The sequence below is a fragment of the Manacus candei genome, unplaced genomic scaffold, assembly GCF_025592945.1.
Source record: "Manacus candei isolate 608988 ecotype Guabito, Panama unplaced genomic scaffold, ASM2559294v1 h1tg000069l, whole genome shotgun sequence".
Taxonomy (NCBI): Eukaryota; Metazoa; Chordata; class Aves; order Passeriformes; family Pipridae; genus Manacus; species Manacus candei.
In genome coordinates, this window is record NW_026138117.1 from 5,188,106 (window position 1) to 5,215,203 (window position 27,098).

The 27,098-nt window shown below is 38.0% G+C and overlaps 1 protein-coding gene across 2 annotated transcripts; it reads left to right on the forward strand.

Annotated features, from left to right (window-relative positions):
* The first annotated feature begins 254 nt into the window (after window positions 1–254).
* Window positions 255–26,053, forward strand: IL1RL1 (interleukin 1 receptor like 1). 2 transcript variants are annotated; one of them, XM_051806958.1, is made up of 12 exons: window positions 255–359; window positions 3,319–3,432; window positions 4,309–4,379; window positions 6,626–6,827; window positions 7,116–7,284; window positions 7,368–7,530; window positions 10,320–10,388; window positions 12,276–12,408; window positions 12,501–12,658; window positions 18,360–18,503; window positions 20,234–20,392; window positions 24,308–26,053. In XM_051806958.1, the coding sequence occupies exons 3-12, from the start codon at window positions 4,313–4,315 to the stop codon at window positions 24,652–24,654; spliced, it is 1,611 nt and encodes a 536-aa protein (XP_051662918.1). In that variant the 5' UTR covers window positions 255–359; window positions 3,319–3,432; window positions 4,309–4,312; the 3' UTR covers window positions 24,655–26,053. The 2 variants fall into 2 exon arrangements, with proteins under 2 accessions (XP_051662918.1, XP_051662916.1); XM_051806956.1 differs by lacking the exon at window positions 3,319–3,432 and adding an exon at window positions 819–879 and having other exon boundaries at window positions 285–359.
* The last annotated feature ends 1,045 nt before the right edge of the window (window positions 26,054–27,098 follow it).

The following is a 27,098-nucleotide window of genomic DNA, read 5'->3' on the forward strand; positions in this document are numbered from 1 at the left end:
TCTGAGTGTCCCTTCTTTGTCCTCCCCAGCCAGTACATTTATTGCAATATAATGGTACTAAAATGGAATAATTTGCAATTAACGGAAAAACTATGCTAGTGGTAAAAGATATCTGATTGATTTGAACTATGAGATGCCACCTCTGATAGATATTTAAGGTAATTACTACAGTCATTTGCATGTTCTGCTCTCTTCAGTGGGAGGTGTCTCAGGATTAAGCAGTGTATTTTGCTATGCAGATATGAACTGCACAAGCCAGATAAAGAGTTTCCAGTAATGTTTGGTACAAGCTAAGCAGAGAAATCAGTGCAAGAGACCCAGTCACAGAGAACAAGCCACTTCTCTGAATTTTCCAGAAGGTAGGTCAAATTTTTATATTATCATTTAACCAAAAATAATTGTAGGATTTGACAAAAAAGTTTTTATTCAGTTCACTTATGTGCTTCTTTATCACAAAAAATAATACTAGATTAGAATAGTGGATATGCTTCCATGATAGACAATGTTGGGACCAAAATAAAGATTTATTTTATAGTGAAGTGTATTTAGAAATGGATTTGGCCTCAGTTTTCTGGCATACAGTTTTATTAATAAGTGAGAGACACAGAAAAACTTTACTGAGCAATTGACTTATCAGAGTTTAATATATTTATGTACTTTCTTCAAAATAGTTTTAAGAATGCTGTGTATATCAATTCTAACATTTCCATATTTTGATATTGAAATTCCTAAATTTTACACTGTAACTAGTGTAGTTCTTAACTCTTGTGAATGTTAGTTCTGGAATAAGTACAGTTTTACTGTTGCTATTTTAACAGTCCATTTTCAGTCAGAATGGATTTTCTGGTTTGTTAAAAGAATGAAAATCACTTTCAAAAGGTATGTGGGTTTTATGTCTTAGTAAACAAATCTCACACAACTTCTCTTTCATGGTATGTTTACATTGTAAAATCTGTTAAGCTTTTTAAAGTAGAAATTGCAATAATGTTTCCAAGTTTTGTTAGCATGCAAAGTATGGTGCCTTTATAACGTTTGTCACTTTTATAAACAGTGCTATAAACATTTTGTTGCCAAATACAATTTTGGAAAGAAAATCAGAAATATAAGACAGCTGCCTTTGGAGAAACAACAGGTTAAGCCCTATAGAGTACTGCTTCTGCAACGTACATAGTGGGATCCCAGTTCTTTCACCTTCCTTTGATATTGAATCATTAGAAGCCGGTTTTGACATACTCAGGTAGTTATCCCAAGTTTTGGATCTAGTGCTTTTTCAGCATCACACTGAAATTTTTATTCTGAGCTATAGGAAGAGAGAGATTTATGGAAAATGTCTCTGTATCTTTTTTCCCTCTTAATATTAGCAATCTAAATTCATAGTATACTGGGGACCCAAAAATATGTTATGCGAGTTTCACATTAGACAAATGTAATAAAACAAACGTTCTAAATGAAACTACAAAAGCAGAAAGTGCATAATTATTTCCAGAAATTATGGCCTTTGTTTCTCAGTGCTTCAAGCTATGGAAACTTCTTTTGACTATGGGACATGAGGTGTCTTACTGCCTTTGTTTTATGCCTCAGAATACTCTTTTCATTTGACCTAAGGATCATGGACATATGGATGCCTTAATTTTGCTTTGTGCAGAGTAATGCCACAAGCTGTAAGGCACTATAGAACCAGTTCATCTCTTGATATTTTCTGTCTAGAACTGTAAACTCTGCTTCAGTTCGTATTGAGGTAATTTGATGTTTGCTGCTGACTTTGGAAAATGCAAACAGAATCACATTGTTCTTTTAATTGCCTGATCTCTTTGTATTTTCAGGGAACATTCCTCTTTAACTAGAGCCTCATATACTGTCTGTATTCATACACACAAACCCTAAACTCTACTTAAACTACTGCCAGTACAGGGTAGCTTAAAAATGGAGGGAAAATCAATAAAGAAATCATCAAACTGGGGAGAATCCCAGCTCAAATATTTTACACTCTTTTGGTGCAGGCTGGTAGCAAGTATGGAGACAAGAAATTATAAATTTCTTACTTCTGAATCATTCTGGTACTTGTTAGAAAAGTTTTTGAGAGCAAGTAATTGGCTCCCTTCCTGGACAAAGCTGTATCTCAAAAACAGAGAAAGCACAGCTCCTCATAAGTTTCTCTTAATCACCAGCCTTCCATTTCTAGGGCTCAAATAGCACTGGTAATAAGGGACTCTCCAATATCTCTGCTAATGGTATTACTTGTGGCCAAATGCATAATAGACACATACAAATAAAATATCAAATGAGAAAGGACCTCATTTCAGACAGTCTCCAAACTTAGTCTATGAAACTGATTTTCCTTTAAAAATCAATTGTTTTACTTTTTGTCATCTTGCTGAGGTATCAGTTGCTTAAACAAAATAGCTCTAAAAAATAGTAGGGCAGTTAGTATAACTGCTGGTATACCTTGTTGGGGGCAAATAAGTTCCTGGAACAGAACCAAACACTTGCTGGGAAAAGGCTCTCAGCAGAGAAGGAATAGTCAGGGTATTTTTGGTCCATGGTAGTGTTAGAAATAATGCTCTGAGTTTTGTTGTGTGCTGTTTTGTGACCCTCTCCTGAGGGTTTGTCCTGACCCAGGTCACTCATGAACCCTGTTCTGGGCCAGCTTGTTAAGTTCTTCCGGGGCAAAAGTCCTGATGTTTGTTATGTTCAAAAGTATCCTCTAAAAATCTATTCACCTGGCCTAAAGTTTCCTTAGAATTAATGAAGTCAATAGACTTACACTTGCATGTGGTGCTTTTGTCCTGCTCTAATGAAAGCAAACAGCACTCCTCACACACATTGGCTGTTCACTCGCTTTCTGTAAAAGACATGGCATCAGCCCTGCTGTGACATTAATGCTGAGACTCTGCTTTTTTTGGTCTAAACCTCATCTTTCCTGTGATTTGTGAATATCCCTGCAGAATACCTACATCGAAATTCTCACACTTTTCTCTTCCAATACTAAGTTTTGTTATTATTTTTCACAGTTTTAGAATAGCCCTATGGATGTTATTAAACCTTCTAAAAGAAGAAACTTTCCAAATCAATAAAAAGCTGGTGACATTTGTGAAAGCTCAAAATTGAATCTGTTGTGAATTTCAGACTTGGCAAAAATGCAGGCCTTGATAAGGTCTGTCAATGTTTATTTAGTCTGGAAATCTTTGGCACTGAAATAAAATTTCCTTGCCATAAGTGTGATGACGGTACTTACATTTCTTGCCTGTTTTTCACTACTTCTGCTCACTCTCTGCAAGATTAATTATAATTAATTTCTAACTTCATTTCTCCTGAAAGCTTGCCAATTATCTGTAGTACCGTGGGAGTGCTTCTTACTCATACATGATAATAGAATCCACCACTCTGTGATCTGCAGTGAAGGACAGCATTCAAGGGAAGGGTTTATTAATGGTAAGTAGAATGCTTACAGCTACGTAGTATAGCTGGATTGCATGCCTACTGTCTTCTGAGGTATTCCTGGATTAGATCAACCTAATGTCCATGATCAAATGATCAGTTTTTCTAATAAAGTGGTTTGCTGTGGAGTTCTTGAGCCACATCATGAGATGGGAATTACAAGAAGGTCCATATCAGTTAGACACAAATGAAAACATCAGTGAAGGATGGGATTTGCCATACTGCTGTTACATAAGTATAATATATGTTCCTTTACCTACCTTTCCAGTCCATTTTTTCAGTTCCCTTTCAGGTTAGCGTTTTTGATGGCACTCACCTGGTTTTGTTCTTACTGCTAAACACTTACCTAGAGGAGCTGTCACTGAAAACACCTCCATTTCCTTAGAAAGCCAAAAAGGTGTTGTGCACCTAAGTAGCTGATTGGATGTAACCTTCCTTCAAAGCCAGGGTATCTATTTTCTAACCCAGGATATGTTCTTTTCTAAGTTGAGGTATAATTTTTCTACACTTGACTATGAAGAGAATGCCACTGTACATTTAGCTTCCTTAAAAAGAAAGAAGCAACCAAGTGAAAAGAGGCTTCTGCCTGAGGCCTACCATGGCAGAGTTATGGTTATTCCTATCATGGGGAATTACCCCAACCCTAAAGTAAGTCATAACAGTAGTTCCAATGGAACATCAGCTATTGCACTGATAATAGAACAAAGAACATCTCCTCAAAGTTTCAAAACCACACTGTACAGAGCAGCTCACATGATGCAGTTTATCACTGCATGATAACATTTTCTGTTAGTTGATGTACATCAGTACAGTATTTTTGATGCAGTCAGAGTATATTCTAAGATACCAATGTTTTTCTTTTTGGTTTAGAAATATGATGGGGTATGCAGATTTGATCTTCCTATCTACCTTCCTCTCGATTTCCATGACAACTGAACCATGTAAGTCACATTTTAAAAATACTTCCTGATGAAGTTTGATCTGTAGAAATGTGTAGGCTGTTTCCAAATCGGTAGTTTTAGTTTTAAACCTAAAATTACTGAGTTTATCTCAAGCTGCAAATCATGATTTAAAAACTTGGTGTGTTTTCTCTGTATACTAAAAAACAGCAAGTACTGTCCGTTTCTACAACATCAAGTCTAGGTTCTACTCTGCCACTTGACATCTCTGCAAACAGAAAGAAAAGGGTCTTTTTGAAAGAACTTGAGAGTAGCTGTTGCTCAAGGTCCCAGCCAGGCAATGTCTCCAAAAGCATGCTTAGATTGCCCTGAACAGGACCTGTGCATATGCAGCCTGCTAAATCAGGGGTGTAACTGGGTGCTCTGCTCAATAAAAATGCTCTTTAATGTCCCAGATTTGGGGGTATTAACTGAAAAGTCCAATTTAACAACAACATTTCTCTGCATATGAGGGATGTTCAGAACAGTAAACTCTTTCTGGTGGGTCAGCTCTTCTGACTCAGCTGTATATTGCTGTCCGGTGACATAGTGTTACCCAGCACTCATGTACTTCCATTCTCTAGCTGAGATGCTTATTTATCTGAAAAATTTTGTATGATATGATCTCTAAATATTTCCCCATATTGTCAATTTTACAATATAAATGCTAAGATTCAAACAAATTAGATTTATTAAGATGCCAAATCCTGCTGAAGAATTTACCAAAATAATTTTCACTGAAGTAATTGAGTTTAGATGAGGCCTCTCTTTTTCCATGTCTTCCCTCTCCCTACTAATTTTCCCCAGAGAAAGCTGTATTTCCAATGTGTTTCACTTTTGGTGGGACAATGTTGCCTTTTCTGACACCCCTGATATGTCCCACTGTCTTTGCAAGGCTGATGGGTGGGAATGCTGTTAAAATGATGAGGTTGGGGGTATTCATACCTGATGTGGCTAATTTAGGTGCCTGAATTAGTAAGCAAGACGATACCTAATATCAGTGGAGATGGACTGCTTCTTTAGAAAGAACCAAAGCAGAAGAATTCACCATGTAGAGAGGCTCACCATCTGATTTGTGCACCTATGTGTCTAAAGCCAAGTGGTGGCAATACTCTCACAAAGTGTCAATTTTGATAGATACTCTCTGTTTTGGTTACCTATTTGGTTGTTTACTTTCATTTTCATGTTCCCTTATCTACTGCAGTTCCTCTGCCAAGCTCCATCCTTATCCCATCACTATCCATGCTCATTTCCTCATCTTTCTCTTCTCAACATGCAATATAACTTTCAGATTAGTATTTCTTTTTTCAGTAGGTGTTTCACTGTTCAGGTGCCTGAGAACTCAAATGTTTGTCAAAATTGCTTGATTCAAGTTTCTCTGGATCAGTTTCAGTACTAAAAAATAGAAGTACATGCAGTTAAAATATTATTAAAGAATGTAGCGTTTTACTCCCAACTTGTTTCTCTTTTTTCTTATGTGTGAGCATGTGTGGTTTATTGTCCTAAACTTCTTATTTGTCTCTTATATATTTCTAGCATCTTTTCACTGTCCCACCTTCTCATCAAATTCTTCCGTTCAGTCTGTTATATTTCTTTCATTTCCCCCCCACACATTTTCATGAACTTCAGAGAGAAGCTCTACTTTTGGGTTTTTGTTTGGTTGGGTTTTTTTTCCCTAAGGATCTAATCTATAGGCTTTCTCCATCTATGATTCTTTTCTTACATGAAAAAAAAAATCAATTTCCTTTTTCTGCCTTAAAAAGCCAGAACAAAACCACTTATGTATTGTATAAATAATTATTCATGACACTGAGGTAAGGAAAGCTAACTTCATAGTGCAGCATTAAAGTCAGTATTTTTCTTTATGTTTTAATTCCTCTTTTGAATAAAAACAGTATTTCAGGCTAAGATTTACATAAGAAGTTCATTGTAAGAAATCACTATTTTTTTCAACTAAATCCTCATATTTTTTAGCATGTGTCTGCTTAGAATCTAGAGATTTGTTTGTTTGTTTCAGTCTCATAGATGAATTATTATTTTTGGAAAAAAATGGCTCCATAATTCAAGATAAACAAAATCGAAAGAAAAAAAATCTGGTGAGAAAAAGCTTTCAATGTGTCATCTCTGAAAGCCCAAGGAAGGCAGAGGGACATGACTGGCCTGCTGATTCAGGAATGTCAAGTTCTCCTCTGTCTCAGTGGGGCAAAGGTTTAATTAATCTAAAATTTTAATCTTTTGTTCATTTACAGTTGATCCAATGGAAGGCGAGGCTTTAGTTATAAAATGTCCCAAATGGAGTTCATCTGTGAAAGTCACCTGGTATCACATGGATACTAACAAAATAATTCCTGCAGAAGAGGAGGGATCACGAATATTTTCTTTAGAACGATTTCTTTGGTTTCTGCCAATTTCTAGAGAGGATTCCGGAAACTACACTTGTGTAACACATCTGTAAGTGCCACATTGAAAAATGAAAGGTGTAAGACTAGAAAGAAACATACACATATTATTAACATCTTCTAATTATTATGTGGGGAAATGATGCCTTTTTCCTCATAACTTTTCATAAGTTTTCATCCTGCAATTGCTATTTTTATAATAGATCATTAAAATCAATCTGTCACTGAAGTAAAATAATCATCCACAGGTTTATAGAACAAGACTCACATTTTAAAAAAATATTTAATAAATTCTGTATATAAATACTATAATTGACATACCTTTATTCCATTTTTAAAGTTCAACAAATCGCACAAAGTCATTCAACGTGAGTGTGCAAGTGCATTCATACAAGCAAGGAGTATGTTTCCCAAGTCAGATTCGTTACCCAAATGACACTAAAAGAGGAAAAATTGTTTGTCCTACCATTGATAACTATAAGAATGCTACTATCGTCCAGTGGTATAAGGTAAATAACCCCCCCGAGAGTGCCAGTGTAGATCAGAATACTGTGAAAAGCTACTTGCAATCAAATAAATTTTTCTTTTCCAGGACTGCAAACCTCTTCAGGGACAGAGATACTTCAAGCAAGAAAAATACATTTATATTGAGAACCCAACAAGGGAGGATGATGGTTATTATACTTGTCAGTTTATTTATACTCATAAAGGAAATGTGTTTAATGCATCAGCAACAAGAATTTTCATAAGTGAGGGTAAGGCAGTCATTTTGTAGCTTGCGAAGATAAAAAAGACTAATGTCAATTTAAAGCAAAGGAACCCCCTTTTTTACATTAAAGAGAAAAGGACTTTCAGTTGGTTTATTTATCTTCTTAATTAAGCTTTAGATCAGCCTTTTAAGGTGAATTTTGTGGATGAAAATCGAAATGGACCAAGATGGGGTAAAGTCAGGCCTGGTCACATTCAGCTTTTTACTGAGGACTCTGATTATGTTCTGTGGTTCACAGAGCTGTCTGGTAGCACTTATTTCTGAAATGGAGGATCTCCTCAGAGGGATGCCACAATGCTCTGCTTTCTATTTGTTTGAGAGGAGTAGAATTTGTAGCTAGTGAGGATCATCTGGTGATCATTATATCACTGATGTGTTGATAACCTATAACTCAATGCCTTTTGGTCCATCTTGATTATCTAACATTTATTTGATAGTAGGTTTGAAAAAATCTTTAGATTTGTCTTGGATGAGACAAAATGAACAAGATATATAGAGAGATAGAAAACGAGTGGAGCTCAGGAATTACTGTGTCTTTGTGATTTTGAACATGGCCAACATGACTGAGGCATGTGGACTTTAAGGTGCCTCTAGGATGCAGTCTTCTCAGGCAGGATTTGTATTTGGATGTGGTCAGGGAATAGCACACAGACATCAGCACTTTCATGTTGCATCAACGTGCAAAACTTCAAAATGCGTTTTCAGTTCTGCAACCAGATCAGTAGCAAAACAGTCAGAAAGACCTTTTATTGAGGGGTGGTGGAGGGTTTGAGCTTGGCTTGTGCAGGGTTTTTTGTTGTTGTTTTGTTTAGTTTAGTTTTTTTTTTTTTTCAAAAACAAGTAATGTTCATTTGCTGTGGGGAGGCATCCAGCTTGTGGGCAGAATGCAGATTTGGAGTGTAGGAGCCTTTCTTGTAGTTTTTGCTGCTGTGCCCACATCTCAGTAGGAGAGTTTGTTCTAATTATTCTGAGCTGGACAAAAGGCAGATTTGAGCTGAGACCTAGTACAGTAACTTAGACAATCTGGTGCCTTTCCTCCTATGCTGTGTAATACCATGTTGGTCTTCACGACACTTCTCTGCCTAACAATTTTTGTTTGAATGTACTTCCATCAAAACTTCTCTAACTGGCCAGGAATATTGTTCTGCCTGGGTTATAATAAAAATGTCTAGGTTTTATTTGGTATAAAATCATTCAAATTTACAAAAGCCTGTGTTACATTCAGGCAGATTTTGAAGTCAATCTGATTTTCTTTTGAAATCTTTGCAGAAAGAAGATATTGCAACATAACGTGAAATATGAGCTGGGTCTGTCATGTCTGCTCCAGTTTTTGCTAAATTCAAAGTCTTTAATGAAAACTTCTTTGAGGTTTTATCAGACCTTAAAATTAGTATGCTGATGAGCGGAGCTGTTAAGTTTTGTTAATAATACTGAACTATTATGTACATTCCTGTTGCCTTGCAAATCCATACTGATCCGGAGGACCTTCTGCCTCTGAATGCTGGCAGCTAAGAACTTAGCATATTCAGCTAGCTAGAGCTACTGGCTCTGTCCACACTTCTATTTTATCAGATCCAGTTAATGAAAATTAGAAACAGTTAGGATGGGTAAAGAGAACTGCTTTTCTGGTAGTCTGGGAAGCAGAGGCATAAATGAGTCCTGCAAATTTTTTTAGGGTATATAGGTTATATGGGTTTCACGGATGTGCCTTGAGTTGGAAAACTTTAATGAGGAAAACAATAGCAAGCAATGCATTTGCAGTGGGAAATATGAGACAGTATAAAAGGCAAGAAAAGAAGAAAAATGCATAAAGAGAAAAAATTCTGAAATATATTAATGCCTAATTCAAATGGCTGGATGTAATTTGGACATGTTCACAGCAATTATTAGTGAGAATAAAAACCAAATATGTCAAAGAAAAAATAGTATTCCTTCTGGAAGATAATTATAGAAAATGGCATAAAGTTGTACTAAGGGAGGTTTAGATTGGATATAAGAAAAATTTTTCACTGAAAGGGTAGTCAGGCATTGGAATAGGCTGCCCAGGGAAATGATGGAATCACCATTCCTGGAACTATTCAAAAGGTGGGTAGATGTGGCACTTGGAGTTCACTTGGTGAACACAGCAGTGCTGGGTTAATGGTTGGACTTGATCTTTTCATAACTTTAAGATTTTATGACTGCAGCATTCTATGATGAGGAATGCTCACTGTCATGTAGACTGATGTAAAGGGAAGCAGTTGTGTGCAGCAAGAGATGCACAGACAGTACAGAGTCTTCAGAAGATGGGGGAAACAGAAGAACATGGGCAGGCAGCTGTGGGCTAGAGGGTTACCAGTTCAGATACTGCAAAAAAGTATATATTAGCTGTTTCATATAGTGGATATGAGTAATTTCTCCATTGTTGGAAGGAATCTCTGTATCTCTTGAAAAAAAAAAAGCAGCTGAGAAAACAAAGCCTATTTGATTTTTTTTCCCCACTCAGCAGCTGAAACAGTACTTCAGAAACTAAGTTTTTTCCTTGCTCTTTATGTACAAACTTAAAAATTAAATGAGTAGAAAATACCGAAAGTATTAACATCTACTTACTCCCCAGAAATATTTGGTTATAGGATTAAACCCAGATTTTTCCAACAGGCATGTGAAACACTGTTAGTTTGCAATTCTGTTTTGTGATCATAAAATATTAACTGTACAGATTACAGATGTTATCTTACAAAATGCGTTTTCACAACTTTCTAAGATGTGCTTTCTTTTCCTCTTTTATTTCTAAAGCAAAACACTCACCTCTACCTCCTCAAATCTTATTTCCAAAGAATAAAGAAGTAATAGAAGTGGAGCTTGGTGAGTACAAACTTCAAATTGTTTTTAAATTAACATTTTGTTATGGCCTAGCAAATATGGGGATCTTCCAGAAGATTTTTATTTTTCATTACAGTTTTGCATCACAATGTTTACGAGATTTAATTCACTGCTAGCACAGTTGTGTGAAGTTAGAGATAACTGATGGGTTTTTTAAGTATGAAGTGTAGTTTAAGGTGATTTAAATAACCTCTTCTACTCTCACTGGGATAGACTAGTATTAGTCACAGAGTGAATCATTACGTCTCAGCTGAAGGGGTGACAGCTTCCATCCACTTCAAAGAGGACTTTAGCTAAATCCCTTGAAACTGCTTGATGGTACCCCTTAAAAGGGAAAGATGGACTGTTCCTGCAATTAGACCTACTCCATGTTACTTTCAGTCCCCACGTGGAGACAGTGTCTCTGTCTCTGTTGAGGAGTGAAGGAGAGGAAGGGGCTGGTCGCTGGCCCTGAGGCTGAGGAACACTGCCTCTCTCCTGTCGTGTTGGCTAGCATGGATCAGACCAGTCTGATCTATCAGGAAGATACTGGGAGGGGGTGAAAAACAGGACCAAGGAGTGAACTTAGAAATAGCTGGCTGGAGAACCCACGAGGTAGAGCTTGCTCCCTCCCTCCATTTTGTTTAGGCCTGTAGATGTTCTCAGTGATTCAGAGTAATCTTGGGTAACTTGAACCATCAGAGCAAGGTGTTTCTGGTAGGAGTGAGAGTTGTCTGGGATTTTTGTATAGTCAGTGCAGAAAAGTAGACCTTGCCAGCAAGTGACCAAACCCATCTGAAATGTAAATAGGCAATCCAGGATGCCTGTCTCCCAGGGCAAGTGGGGTGAAGCTGGGCCAGTGGGAGAAGGGATCACAATTACCACTCCACTGTTTCTGTCCTACAGCAAGACTGCTGTGGTAGCAAGTACTGCAGGGGCCCACACCCCTCTTTGAGGTGCCACATGCTGTGGCTCATAAACTTACCATGTTGACTTGCATTACCATTATTTTTTTCTCTTTCCCCCAGTTGTCTCTTCACATTATTAGATGTGAATAAGATCTGTTCTCCAGGAAAAGCTTTCTCTAGTAAGATGGTCAGGGTATAGTGCACTGTGGGCTCTGGGACAATAAGTAATCTGGTACTGCTTACATGAAGCAAATTCACTTTACATATAAAACCCACTTGTACTGGTACTATTGTCCCTTGTTTGCAAAAATGAAGGTATTTCTCCATGCTCTCAAATACCAATTCATGATTTAATCATAAGATTTCATAATCTTATCTAAGTCCTGCTTAGATGCAGATTTACATGGAAACAATTTAACATGTTTTATTTATACCTTCTTTTAGTGCAATGGTGATGTTTACTTTGGAACAAATATTTCCTAATGACAAATATATAATAAATATTTTCCTGTTTTAATTTTACTTGGACAGGTTTACTTTACTTTTGTCCAGCTTGTATAAAATCCAAGATAACACTCTGCACACAAGACTTATGCAAAATAATAAATACTAAAATTTAAATGTGTTATTGTGTATGTACATTTGTGTGTAAATCAGCATATACCTTCCATGTTTCTCAATAGCCAATTACATGTGTTACACATCACAAGTAAAATGTACATTGCCTTCATCATAATAAATATAAACAATTCCTTCTGTAATCCTTGGCGTCTTATAAGATCTTTTGTTAAATTTCATTTTACTAATTATTTTTGAGTCTTTTCTATGCATCATTTTGTCAGCAGTAGTTCAGAAAAATATGTCAAAACCATTAAGACAAAACTCACAAGTCATATGAAGATTTGTAGAAAAAGATGTTATGAGGAAAATAAAATTACATTTTTCATCAAGGAATGTTTACATCTCTCTGTGTCTTGATTAGGTGCTGCTTTGTCTCTGAAATGTCAGGCCCTCCTGGGGATTAAGAAACAGCCAATGTCTGCTGTCATATGGGATGTGAATAACATCCCAGCAAAACACTACAATTTTACAAGATTTCATGAAGAAACACAATTGTAAGTGCATATAACACAGAATAATCTTTCCTCTATGCAAACTGTGCCTAGCCACTAAAACCAATGGTACCAGCTCTTTCTCTCTCTGTTAGTTTTGAAGGACACGCGCAAGCATACTATGAAGAGACCACTTTGAATATAACTGAAGTAAAAACGGAGGATCTGCAGTCAAATTTCACATGTATAGCATTGAATGCAATGCACAACACAAGAGTCACAGTGACGTTACAACTCAAAACACAATTTGAGAGTAAGATATTTCATTTTGATTTTTACATTTTGAACTCAGTTCGAAATATGTTGGTGAGTTTATTGTTTCGGTTGGTAAGAAAGTTTCTGCTAGTAAGAAAAACAGCCTGCTTCTTTCCCACATATTCAAGCCAGTGGCAAAATTCTCATGGCTGAAAGTCCTTGGGGTAAATTCTGTTGTGTGTGTGGGGCATTATTCAAACAATATTAGCAAGAGATGAAATATACAGAACAGAGTGTGACTGTATCAGCCCTGTGATAAGAATATCCTGTTTCTAGGTTATTTCTCCACTGTGACAAACCGTTGCTTCTAGTGTGAAACCACGGCAGAAAATAGGCAAACTTTAAAAATAAGAGTTTCAGCTGCTGGTTTGCCAGTTGATTTGCCTTCTTTCCCATACTGCATCCACTTTAGTGCCTTTTTTTTGACTGAATGTTAAGTGGTGTGACTAACTTCTTTGGAGTCTCTTTATCTTCTCTCTCTGAGAGAGATTCACTCTGTGCCACACAGAGGCATCAGTAGCACTTCCAAGGCTTTCCCTTGGTTTTGTTTCAGGAGTACCTGAAACAGAAGAAAAATCCAAGGCAGTAAATGGTGGGGATGGGAATGATCCTTAGCTCATATGGGAATTTTTTTTTTTTTAACAGGGATAGGCAGATCCCTAAGCACTGTTACCAGCACTTGTAGGTTAGATTCCTATGGCAGAAAATGCTATTTTGTCTGTGAAGGCACAAGGAGAAGCTGCTGTCAATGATTTCCTCTCTTATCCCTTCAGATATGCTGAACCACCAAGAATCACAGAATGGTTTGGGCTGGAAGGGACTTTTAAAGATCATCTAGTTCCAACCTCCCTGCCACAGGCAGGGACATCTTTCACTAGACCAGGTTGCTCAAAGCTCCACCAGGGATGGGACATCCACAGCTTCTTTGGGCAACCTGTTCCAGTGCCTCACCACACTCTGAGTAAAGAAATTCTTCCTAATATCTAATCTAAACCTGCTCTCTTTTGTTGAGGACCTTGAGAATAAATGTCAAGGCCTTAAACAGGGATTATTTTTAGATAAGTGAATGGTGGGAAGAGTAAAATCAAGTGCATTGTGATCACAGGGTGTGCACAGATCCTTGTTCTGCAGTATTCTTGACTGCCCATAACTTTCTACAGGATCATGGCTTCCAGGACTAGACATTTTTCCTTGCCGTAGCCAAGGCTAGAAGGCATGTAGGTGAATTACAACAGCAGCATAGCACCACATCCTTCCAGAGGAAGGTGGCAGACGTTTTGGTTAGATAAGTGAGTGTGAGCGTAGCATCACTCAAGGAAGCTGGAAGCACACCAGCTCTGCACTGCAGTACTTGAGCGTGGGAGTGTACTTGCAATGAAAGGGAAGGAAACTGAGTAACAGGTTCTGCTCACTCTAGTTCAGCAATGCACTATTGGTCCTGTATTACAGACTAGTCGAAGGAAAGAGTGTAACATATTCTGTATTCATCCAGTGAATCATTTAATCTGCCTTCTGTTGCAGACAAATCTTATTTTGTTTTTTATCCATAAGTCTTCAGTAAATGTTCTTGAAAGCTCTTGACCGTGATCCCCTTTTTGCTGCTGCCCTTTTTGTGTGGATACCTGTTCCTTTCTCCTTGTTGCTGCTATTGACAAGCTGTCTGTTTCTGCTCCTCAGCACTGTTGGTGCAAGCAATGATGCATCCAGAAGTAGCTGTGCTCTGCTTTAGTTTTCTTCACTCACTCCTCACACAGCTGAGCAATATTTATGCTAGAACAATGACAGCTTCCCTCTGAAGATAATAAAAATGCTGACATTTGACAGTCTCTGCAGCTGTGTTCTTGCCTCCATTAGGAGGTGCTAATGTCCCTGCATCTTTCAGCTGCTGTTGCTGCTGCTACATTTAGAGGTTGCTTCTCCTTCTGCTGTGGAAGATTTCTCAATTTTTTTCTTATTCAACCCTTGCCTAGACTTTGATCACCTGTAGTCAATATGGAACCCATCTTCCACACTATTTCTCATCCTTTCTGTCCCTTCTTTGGCTGAAGCTGTTTGGTATCTTCTGACTCCCTCACCAACACTTCATGAGTCATAATACCTCTTCACATCCCATTTCCTACAGATCTTTCCGTACTGTATCTCCCTTTTTAATGCCACAGATGGTGAGCATCCCAGATTTTACATTCTCTTTCTGCCATGAGACATGTCTTCTCATATGCTCTGAAATTGTCTGTGTCACTGCAGTAGTGTGCCTCTGGTCACTAAGGCTAATAAATTTGTGACAACTTTTAATTCCCTTTTCTTCCACATTTCATGGCAAAGACAAATCTAGTCTTGCTGCACACCTGGCAAGAGACAGCAACTCTACCTGCCAGACTACTCTCAGTTGCCCTCTGCAGTTGCTTGGTATCTCTTACGCTGAAAGATGCCACCGCTCAAGAACGAGGAAATTAATCATCTACACTGTTCATGTCCGTTCAGGTCATTGATAACTGCAGTGGATGAATGCTCACAAAAGTATCTCTGCTGGTGGAGGTAGGGAAGCTGTTAGCTCCTGAGACAGAGGCAATGACAAGTAATTGCAGAAACAGTGAATGTGTTATCTCCTTCTACCAGCAAGGACAGGAACATCCCTTCAGCATCTCTTTTAACCTGTCTGCTAGGGAACATATGGACTTTCTGAATACCTTTCAACTCCTTCCCTCTTTATTAATATGTAAGCTGTCACTGCTTTTTAGTTCATTATCTTGATTCAGGGCTTGTTAAATAACTGGAGGTGGCTTTTCATGTGTCTGACCTACAAACATCATCTTATTTCTCCCTGAGCATTCCTCGGTTCTTATTCAGGAGGAAGTACAAAATGCCCAGAGGACCACAAATCATTCTAGCATGAACCCTCTTCTCTGGAAAACACTATAAATTCCAGTCATTCAAAGCAGAGATAAAGGTCAGCCCAAAGCATCAGCTCTGTTCTTCCTCAAAGATACTTAATGCTGAACCTAACCTTTTGACTCATATTTGGTGGACTGATGTGGACAGGAATTCCAGACTCAGATCTCTGCCTTTACTGTCTGGAAGTGCATCCGTCTTAGAAGTCAGAGAAGTTAGACAAAACTGCTCTGGAGTTCAGCAGGAAATCCTTCAAAAGTTGTTTTCTGGCTTGTTTTCTCTTGCCTCTCCAATATTGTTTCTTGTGAGCTGATAGTTCTGTATTCCCATTGCTCTTGAACATAAATTCATAGAAGACAGCCTACTCATGAACTGTCTGCCACTAAATGATGCAGCAAAGTCAAATGGAACAACAGGATCTATTCAACTTTGTTCAGGGACTTGTGGCACTTGCTCCCATTGTCCTGAAGAGAGCTGATTTATTCCAGAGAAATGAGAGTCCTGCTGGGAATTGAACTTCCTCTTCCAGGAAGACCTCTGTGGAATTCTTGTCTGATGCTTTACAAGTTGCATAAGCACAGGAAATTTATCACTTCTTTTCCAGCCTTGGTCTAATCAGTACAAAACCAAACATAAACAGTTTTTTAGGTTCATAATTGCAGAAGTCGTTGTTGGAACCTGTTTCTTCTATAGATTCTTATAGAGACATGGATTACAACAGTAATAGTAATGTTGTGATAGGCACTGTCAACAAATGAATCAACAAGAAACAGTGTCAAGTTCTGATGCTTGGGTCGTCCTCACCAGGCAGTGTCAGGAGTTTCCTCATTTTGTGAGTGTGTGTGTAATTGACCAGGAAAATGGATCAAATCATAAAATTTGAAGGTGTGGACAAAGACAAGATTCCTTCATAGGTATCATGTGGCACTGTGAAAAATACAAAACAATCAAACTTCACCATAAAAGGAACTGTTTTCTTACTCACTTCAATGTTATCAGAAGGTGTTTTCCTCAAATCTAGTTCTGGTGAGGTAAGCTTCATCACAAGCCTGATGTTTCCTTCTCCCTTTAAATGGCAAAGAAAAAATGTAAAGAGTGTGAAAATAGTGATAGATTTACCTCACATCCTACCAGAGAAAAAGGAAAATGTACTTCTAAATTCTTCATTTCTATACTTTTTCAGCAGAATTTCTCTGGCACTAATATTTTTACATTTCCTCTATAAGTACAACTCAATACACTGTAATTTCAGTGATCTGAACCACAGACAGTCCCCAGAGCAGTTGTATCATTACAACTATAGGATGGTGAGTTGTCCTGTTAGGCACAAATAATTATGTAAAGACAGTGGACTGTGAATGGAAATCTCTTAATGGATTTAGTTGTGAGAGAAAAAATGTACGCAGGACTGCTCTGAGTCTACATGTTACAACCAAGTGGAGAAGACTTTGGTATCTTTTTCATTGGCTTAGGAACAGATTTCTACTGTGAAACAATTGCCATTAATCTTCCCTGCAATAGAATAATGAATCCTTTTTGTGTAATTGCTGTAGAAAGCTTTTGATATTTTAATTTCAATCTTGGCCATCTGGAATTGATAGTTTTTTCAATACTGAATCCTGGTGAATTCTGTACATCCAGGACATAGGTCAAGAGTATCTTCTTCAGCTTTGTGACTGTAATAGTCTGTAGATTAAGATTCTGTCTTTCTAGTTTGAAGTGAGTATGAAATGACCTTGCTTCTACCTCACCTTGTCTCCTGCTATAGCAGAACTAGATGTTATCTAGAGGATGCACATATCTAGATTGACTTCTGCTCCATGAATCACAGAACATGAGGAAAAATGGACTGTTGCAAAAATGTGTCTAACTGGGTTATGATAGAAATGCAGCTCTCTTCTAGAGGAGTGTTAATCACAATCATGTCCTAGACTAGCACAGGGTTGGTGATTGCCTTCTTTATGGAATCATAAATTTATAGAATGGTTTGGGTTGGAATGGACTTTTAAAGGTTATCTAGGCCTAACACCTCAGCCATTGGAAGGACACCTTCCACAGTTTCTCTGGGCAATGTGTTCCAGTGTTTTACCACCCTAAATGTAAAAAATTTCTTCCTTATATCTAGTTAGTCTGAATCTATCCTTGATAAGTCTTCATCTCTAAGATGAAGATGGTGAGATTCAAGAGCTCTTCCATGAGGGAAGCTGGAACTAAAGTGGGTGGCTACTTTCTTTCCCATTTTTTCTTACTCATCATTGCTGTTTTATGCTCCTTGACCCTCTTTAAAGGAAAAGGTAGGAGAGAACATCATCTGACTTTAGCACAGTTTATTTTATTTTTATGAGCAAGACATGTTCTGTTTTCCTGCTTGTTTGGTGTACTTAGTTCTTACATCGAAGATTTCATTACAGGCACATCATGCTTCCTTGTACCCTGTTTGTGCAATCATGCCAGAAGCTTGTCCTTTTGTGGACAAGGTGGTTTTCATGTATAGGCTTAGATGTCTTAAAAAATGTTTGAACATTGTTCCTGGTTGTGTTATTAACACTTTTACAAAGTTACAAAATACTTAAACGTCATTGTCATCTGTGGTATTTAGTATAAGTAGGTCTGTATTCAACAAAGTAAATGCTAATTTACTTTGCTAATATGCTTCTAGTTTAGGGGTCTCTGTGTTGGCTACACAAACTGAGGAAGGAAAAAGCTTTGTTATCTCTGTTTCGAGCTCCTTAAAGCTATAACAGAAGGCTAAATTTTCAGCACACAGGTTAACTTCTCTATGGCTAACAATATATCCCTCTACTTTGCAGTGGTTCTTTGTAATGTCCTCTTGATCGCAGGATCTCTAGTTCTGCTAGCTGCAATAGCAGTCTCGGTTATACTTTATCAGTCCTTCCGAGCTGATATCGTCCTATTGTATCGGGAGATATTTCAGCCCTACTCCGTCAAGGACGGTGAGTAAGATTTGAGAAACAAAGTTTAAAGAAAGGAAATGAGAAATCATACGGAAATTAATTGATTTGATATTTGATTGCTAACTCATATGACACCTTAGACTGATCCTTTGCTTTCTTAAGCCTTTAGTTAAGAGAAATCATACATAGCTCTGGAAATGCTTCACATTCCCTTGTTTCCTGGGTTCTGTAGTGATATATTACGTAAAAGAGTGATTCAATCCTGGTTTCATAGTTTTTTAAAACGAAAGTATTTGCCAGAAAACATTGAATGACTTTGAAAATCCAATTTATGGTGCTATTAACTGTACTCGTTATGTGTTCTGCTTTAGAGCAGAGGAACAAACCTGCTGGCTAATGTGTTAAAGACGTGTTAGAGCAACACAATTTTTATAAGCCAAAAAGAAAGATAAGAATATTGTGTAAGACATTTTTGGGAGGAATACATCCCATCCAGTATTATAGGTGGACTTCAGCTCAAGATCAAGACATCTAAATTTAGTTGCATGCAATGAAGGTGCACACATGCAAGTTTTCATCATGGACAAGAACACTGGAGACCTGTGCTGTGTTCAGCTGTCTAGCTGTAAGCAGATAGTCCGTTGGAGCTACCTTAGGACTTAAATAAGACTTGAAGCCCTCTGCAGTGGCAGCTGAAGGGCAGGCGGGGCTTAATGACATGATGTGGTACATGTTTTTAAGAGACCAAATCCAGTTCCTTACCAATAAAATCAACAGAGCTAACCAGGCAGTGGGATCTTGCACCTGTGATCTAAAGACTTCCGGGGACAGTGACTCCACCAACACCCTGGGCAGTCCATTCCAGTATCTAATTACCTTTTCTGTGAAGAAAGGTAATTGTTCCTAATATGCAACCTAAACCTCCCATGGTATAGCTTAAGACTATGTCCTCTTGTCCTATTGCCGGTTGCCTGGGAGAAGAGACTGACCCCCACCCGGCTAAAACCTCCTTTCAGGTAGCTGTAGAGAGTGATATAAGGTCACCCCTGAGCCTCCTCCTCTCCGGGCTAAACAACCCCAACTTCCTCAGCTGCTCCTCATAGGATCTATTGTTAGGACAGTTTGAGCAAGAACCTCAGACGGGAACAAAAGAAAGGATCTCCACTGGAAAGAAAGAAATTAAACATTTGGGATTGGAATAAAAATGCTGTAATGGAAAATGTATTTGAGAGAAATAAATATTTAAATAAATAAATAAACAAGAGCTAAATAAATATTTAACTTTGTACTTGATTCCGACTATAAGACTTCTGAATGGAGCTTTTCACTCAGAAGTACGATATCTTGTGGTAATGATGATGAGTAATATCTTCAAGATGGAAGAATTTAAGTCCTGAGAGACAAAGTCTATTAACAGCCCATTGTATCACTGAAATAACAAATGCTGAGCTTCATCTCTATTTCGTGCTAATATGCGTTGCTCAATTGAAATCTTACTCTATATACCCTGGGATTCATCCTTCACAATACAAAGTTCAGGTTCTCCAAAGGTACAAACACACAGGACATAACAACTGAGCACAGAAAACAAATGTGTACAGTCTCTGATTTCCAAACATGCACCCGATGAAATACATTATTCAGATAGGCAGGAGCTTCCTCTTAGATCTATTTCAAAGACTGATATTTTTATTTCTCTCCTAGTTTTTGCAATAGACAGCTCTAATTCATGCCAACACAATACAGTTTCCTCTTGTTTTGCCTTACAGATGGGAAGATATATGATGCATATGTTATCTACCCCAAAAACCACACCAATGAAGCTAATTTTGTGGAATACTTTGTTTATCAAATCATGCCAGATATTCTAGAAAATAAATGTGGATATAAATTGTGTATTTATGGGAGAGATATATATCCTGGAGAAGGTAAGTTTCAGGTCTGATAATGCACTAAATGACTTGTCAAGCATGAGCAAACTGTGGTTCTAGTCTCTTTTAGGTGTCTGGGAGGTCACTTTAAATTCCTGAGCTTGATGTTCATCTCTTCAGCAGCTGTGTGTTTGCTCTTTCAGGCAGGGTGACACAAAGGTACCCTGTGCTTACCAGTGTGCTAAGAAAAGCAAGCTACAGGGAAGGGGCACAAATTGTTTATCATCTTGAAATATGCAGGGAATGTGACCCCAGCTGTGACTCTTTCAAACATACACCTGCTCTTTGGATAGTGTAACTGCACAGCCATTGTCTGGGCAAAGCTACAACAAAACCACTTGAGAGTAGGATTGGCTGTCTCAACACAAGGAAGATGAGAAAACCACAAACTGAGTTGAGGAAATGCCTTTGCTGTTATCACTCAGGGGTTTTCAACCTGTTATGAGGGTGTTAGAGTCACAGGAAGTTCAGCTTCTGTTCACTGACATGACCTACTTTCTGTTCACACAATTCCCAGCATTGATTTAGAAGAGAGTTGGTATGCTTTATTTCCACTTCCTTGTCTTACAGGATGAAATCATGTTAATTAAACTGTGCTAATTTCCATATGGACACCTTTACACTACCTTGTATGACTGCTGTCACCTAGTTGCTATCTGCTCTCCTCCAGAGCTGATTTGTCTGTTTATCTTGTGCTCTGGTTATTCTGTGGAGCAGATCTTCTCTCCCTGTCAGTAAGCAGGCACGAAGCCTAAGCTGGCATATTTTCTGTTACACATTTCTGAAGTCATCTGCAGTGGGCCAGGTGTCATTCATCTGTCCTGAGCTGAGACTGGGATCTTTGATGTTCTTCTCTGCTGGAGAGTTGTGAAAGGGCTGCCTGGCCTTGAGAAAAAACTCTGCAACACAAATGTAAAAAAAAGCTGCAAAAGTTGCTGAGCCAGATCGTTCCCAGATCCAGCACAAGCAGATAAGAGTAGCTCACAAAACTGTCAATGACAAAAACTTACACCACCTCTTCAGGAGATTGGGGACAGTTTAATATTTTCTTCTGAGATACTACTCTAAAACTGTGGTTTATGGATGGAAATCATGAAGAAAACTGAGCATGGCATACAACTGAGGTTAAAACTGTGGAACTTACAAGGGCTCTAAGAAGTTGGATGAAAACAAACACATTTTCACTTAGTGAAGGCATGAATGGAAGCTTGTAACCCAGAGGTGACAGACAGAAGACTCACCAAGCCAGCCTGGGACAGGGAGTAACTTTTGTTTGACTTGTTTGGTCTGATTTAATCAAAAATCTAAAAATGCCACAAGTGTTGACCATTGTTCTTCTTTTTCTCTTCTTGCCTACTTTTCCAGCCTTTGCCTTTTCTCTTTCTTATCCACTTTGATGCCCAAAAAATGTTTTCACTTGAGTGGAAAAGCTGTTTCTAATCTACCTACCACTGAGAGCACTTAAAAGTTCTCTGCTTCCAGGAAGATGGACTTTACACATATGCTCCCCACTCTTGTTTATCTTTTGATCTTGAGCCTTTCATTATCTGGTTTCCAAATCCAAAACCTTACAATTAAAACATTCTAAGCAAAGATAAACAGGAAATGCCTCTTTGAGTTATTGTGATCCTTCCTGAACACGCATCATAGTTTTTCATATTTTTCATTGTAAAACTCCATGTATTTCTAGGAAAAAAAAATAAAATTGCAGTGAGTATATAAAATGGAATTAGTTTTCCAAGAAATGCTTATGATTCTTGGTTTCAGAGCAAAGCTTTGTTACTTGAAACTTGTGTTCTTCCAGTAAAAGGGAAAGTTATACAGAATGATTCAAGTGATAAACAGCACTGCATAGCTGTTGGACTCCTATTATGCTTCCTTAAACTAGCATTCTTTTTGTTTCCTGGTCTTGCCAATTAATGGTATTTTCTACAACCTAGCAGTGACCTGAAGAGTTGCAAATGCAAATACTAGCCAACAAACCAGGAGTTTTCACCAACATTACCTCTACTCCATTATTCTCATGATCTCATTTTCCTGCCAACTGCATCCTTTGCTGCAGAATCTAGCAAAGCACTGCTGGAGCCACTGTATCTGTAATACAAGAAACCATGATCAAATATCAGAGGAATGACTGTACTTCACTGGAGCAATGTTCTGTGTAGCCAAGTGTTCTATCTTCAGCTGTGGCCATGGGCAAAGGACTGGAAAAGGCTTTGAGAACCAGATAAGCTTATGTTATACTTCCGCTAACATACTGTCCTAGCTGGATTTCAGATGCTTGATTTTTAATCTGTAACAGTTGTGATGTATTTTTCTCTCACAATATTTTCTGTCAGTTTCTGAACTCACATAAACTTCTAAAATTCATAGAACAGGCTGCAATGAATCCTTCGGTTAAAGTATTTGCATCATGCAGCCCTGTCTTTCCTCTTGCCACAAGAATAACATCAGAAATCCAAATGGAGAAATTAATATCTCCTCAGGTCCATGGTCTTTCAGTCCTGAGCACAATGGACTGCACCTCAAAACTGAGAAAGGTTTTGTTTTTTTAAAATTGTTGTTATTATGGGAACTAAACCTATGGCAGTAACTCCTTAGCTTCATTTTTCTCACCTTCCAAGGTATCTATTCTCCTAACAACAGGAAAACTTAATGAAAAAGAAGAAAATGAAAAGAGTCTGAATTGGCGAACATCATAGAAAGGCAAATTGTTTTCACAAAATGGTCCCAGAGCCAAGAAAGAGAATGGAGAACTCATTGAAAGAGTTTTCTTCCTGAAAAAGTAAGAAGCTGAAAAACCTGGGCCTCTCTGAGACTGAGAAGATCCTTGCAGTGGGCTGGCAGCCCCCAGCAAAGGAAAAGAGGATGCGTATGGAGCTGGCTGGTGATGTCTGCTTATCAGTTGGCTTCTTAAATAATAGTTACATTGAATTTCTTCATCTGGGCTCCCACTTCCTTTCTTTTGGCCCAGCATCATATGCTCCCCCCAAAACAACTCCAGCTTTCATTCTTCAGACCACAGAAATCTCTTAAAACTGAGATGAGGGTTTCACTGGACAAGCATTCATTTGCAGTCTTCCTCCCATAGACATCCCAGCAGGTCATTGAGAAAAAGCAGCTCCCGGAGGCTTGATGTGGAGCTTTCCAAGCTGATCCAGAATTTTCTCCCATAGCATGCTGGCTCTTGAGTTTCCTAGGTTCAACACGTCCGACATCATAGGCACAGTTCCATTGATCAGGTCTGTCTAACATGGTAGTGGGAAATCTAAACACCCTCAGTTGTGCTGTCATACAAATGCCCTGCAAGTCTGGATCCACCCCTGCAAGGTGAACACCAACCCGACACAGAGATTAGTGTATAATTTAGCATGCTATAACTCAGGAGAATTAACACTCTCCCTGCCTGTAAAGAAGCCTCTTAGAAGCAAGTCACCCCAAAGTCTCCAAATTACTAGTTTTCATGGGTAAGTATTGCAAGATCAGTCTCTAAAGCACTGAACTTAATAGAACATGATTCCTTACATGGATACTGTTTACCAAGCACAAATTTGATGTAATCCAAATCTACAGAACTTGACTCTAGGTCATTAGGCTATAATTCCTAAAACTTCTTAAGAGCAGTGAAAATATTAATGTTACAACCAAAGAAAACATTTGAAAGGAAAGTTTTGTGGTTTGGGGTTTTTTGCTTGTTTTGCTTTTCTCTTCCCCCTGCTTCCCCCTTTGGTTGGTTGTTGGGATGTTTTTTTTTGGGGGGGGGGCAAGGCCTTCTTCTAATAAATAAACTGTACCAGACTGAAGTGAGATGGAAGTTATTTTTGGTTAAAAAGCAATGAAAATGAAGTGCCCAAACACAAAAGGGTTCTAAAAGAAATATCAGGGTCTCATAACTTTCTTGTACATTGCTAGATACAGCCAGTGCAATTGAGAAGAGGATGCAGAGGAGCAGACGGCTGATCATCCTTCTAACACACCAGCTGATTAATTGTAAAGAACCTACTTATGATCAACACATTGCTTTATACAATGCCCTCATTCAAAATGACACAAAGGTGATCCTTCTGGAAATGGAGAGAATTGGGACTTATGGGAAGCTTCAGGAATCTCTCAGGTTTCTTATTAAGCAGCAAGGTACCATCAAATGGAAAGAGCAGCACACTGCACACCCACAGTCACCCAATTCTAAGTTCTGGAAACACGTGAGGTACCATATGCCACTGACACTCAAATCCTCACACTCAGCTAACACTGGGTGAACAGTCTGTGGAAATACTGCTGGACTCTCAGGATGGGCTACATGCCTGCAACTCTTTTTCCTTTCAGAAGGTACATGATTTTACAATCAGAAGGTACATGATTTTACAATCTGGAAGTCTGACCGTGTTTTTTGAACTTTTTTTGAGCTTTTTTCAGTCCTTCAACTGAATAATGATAAGGTAAATCAATAGAAGAGGTCTAGGGAGCTGAGACAAGTTTTTATAGGTATGAGAGTTCTGTGAAGAACTAATTCTAGATCATGTGGAGTATTTTGCATGAAGCTAAATGTACCTATATTCTTTCTATATATAGTTGTACATATAACAGAAAGTTATTATTGTGAATAGGTGAATGCCTTCCAGGTTTACTTCACCTTTCTAATGCAGTTGATCAAACCTAAATGCTTTCTGTATTATTTGACTAGAAAGTATAATGTGTATTATGCTACTAGAAAGTATAATGTTATGCTTTTGTTACCTTTTTTTTGCCACATTTCTTTTTGATTCAATAGTGATACTCAAACCATGAAATTTTAGTTTTTCTTAGTATGGATGCCTCATTAAAGGCTCTTTTGAGACTGATGTGAATACAGCATTAAAAAAAAGGAGTGTTGAGGGAAATAAATACACTGATATATATTTATATGCAATTTTTTATATTTTATATATATATTAAAATCAATTTCATGCAAAGAGGAAATTTAAAATCTTTCAAATACAGTAGACCATGCTGTTACTGCTATTATTACTCTTGGGAACACGATGTGACTCTTGGGGATGGTCCTGTGCAGGGTCAGGATTTGAATTCAGTGATGCTTGTGGGTCCCTTCCAATTCAGCATATTCTGTGACTCTATGATTCTATGATCTCCATACGGAAATAACATTTTAAAATTTAGGGTGGTGTTTTGGATACTGATAGCATTCCTTCAAGGTACTGAGAAAATAGACTGTATTTTTAATAACAAGAAATATTCACTTTTTCCCCCCCTGCTTTGAACTCATGCCTAGTTATACTTTCTTCTGATAGGGAATACCCTCAGATTCAAAGATCAGAGCCAAATCTCCTCCTACTTCATGGGTGTATGAAGAAAATGTGTTCTAGTAAAGATATCCCTGCAAACTTTAATCTTTTTAGCTTTTTAAAACCAGGAAATTTCTTACTGTCAAAGAAAGCTTTGTTTTCAGCTTCAGATTTGCTGCAGAACAAACTTAAAAAGTGAAAATTTGATGCAGAACACCTATTGTTACCAAGTCCAGGATTACAGAACAGGCAAGTTCTTTCCTTTTACTGTAAGTTTTTACTGAATGTGGATCTTCAGACTTATGGATAGCTATTTGGAGTAGAAAAAATGTGCATGCAATAAATGTACAGATATTTTTCAACATTATAATAAAAGATCTATTCCAAATTAAACAGTTTTTCACTTATGAGTTATATTTTCAACTGTTCTGTCATTGAACAGAAGCGTCATTGTCACTTCACCACAAGTGTAAAGCATCTAATGTTGCATTTTGTTATTGCCTCGTTAGATTGTGTGCAGTGTGGGGTCCTGTTCCTAAAGATCCCCTCTGGACAAACCTTACTGTCTCTGTGGAAGCTCCACAAAAAGGATTCATGCTGGTGTAGGAGACTTGGTTTATTCCTACAGTACCATTTCTTCCCACAGAAAGAATACTAAGGCATGTGTAAAAGCAGGAAAGCCTGTTGCTATACATTATGAAGATTTTTCACATAAGCTTCTGAGTAAGACTGAACATTCACTTCCAAGATTATTACAGGATCACTTTTTAATACAGTCTAAGTCCTGGGTATCTGATGAACAAGAAAAGATGAAAAGTGAGTATCTTGGAAACAAGAAGTCTAGGATCAATTTTGAAGTTAGAAAGGGATCAGGAGAAGGTACAATGAGGAAGTGCATGGGGTCAGAAATGAATCAAACTACTCTGAAACATACTGCTGTCTCATTGACTTCTGTTAGCCAGACATAGTTATGGTGGTGAAAAACAAACTTGATAAATGGCTCTTGTACTGACACTACTTTTGTATCAAGTTCCGTGGTCAACGAAGAAAAAAAAAAGAGGAAAGTAATTAAGCAAACCCTGACAACTCTTAATGCGGTATGCCAGCAGTGAACAGCATGGCCTTGACAAAAGAAAAGGGGCAAATACAGGGAGTGGCAAAGAACATGTACAGAACCAGGGGGTGAGTATGTGACCATAATAGTGACTAAAAAATGCTTCAATTGTCACAGATTTTTTGGTATGCCTTGATGGTTAGTAAAGAAATCTGAGCTATGCATTAAAATGGATGTCTTTCTACAGATGTTATCCCATCTGTAGTGTCAGAGAGAAAGCATGAAAAGAACTGTGGAATACTTTTACAGCATCATTACAATTTCAGCAGTGCTGAGGCCACATCTGTAGTCTTGTGTTCTGTTCTTG

Bases quoted from the DNA above. Each gene is read 5' to 3' on its own strand.
- IL1RL1 (XM_051806956.1), top strand. From the start codon at position 860: ATGAAAATCACTTTCAAAAG. The intron at 6,828-7,115 runs GTAAGTGCCACA...CCATTTTTAAAG, and splicing joins TACACTTGTGTAACACATCT to TTCAACAAATCGCACAAAGT. The intron at 12,409-12,500 runs GTAAGTGCATAT...TCTCTCTGTTAG, and splicing joins TTTCATGAAGAAACACAATT to TTTTGAAGGACACGCGCAAG.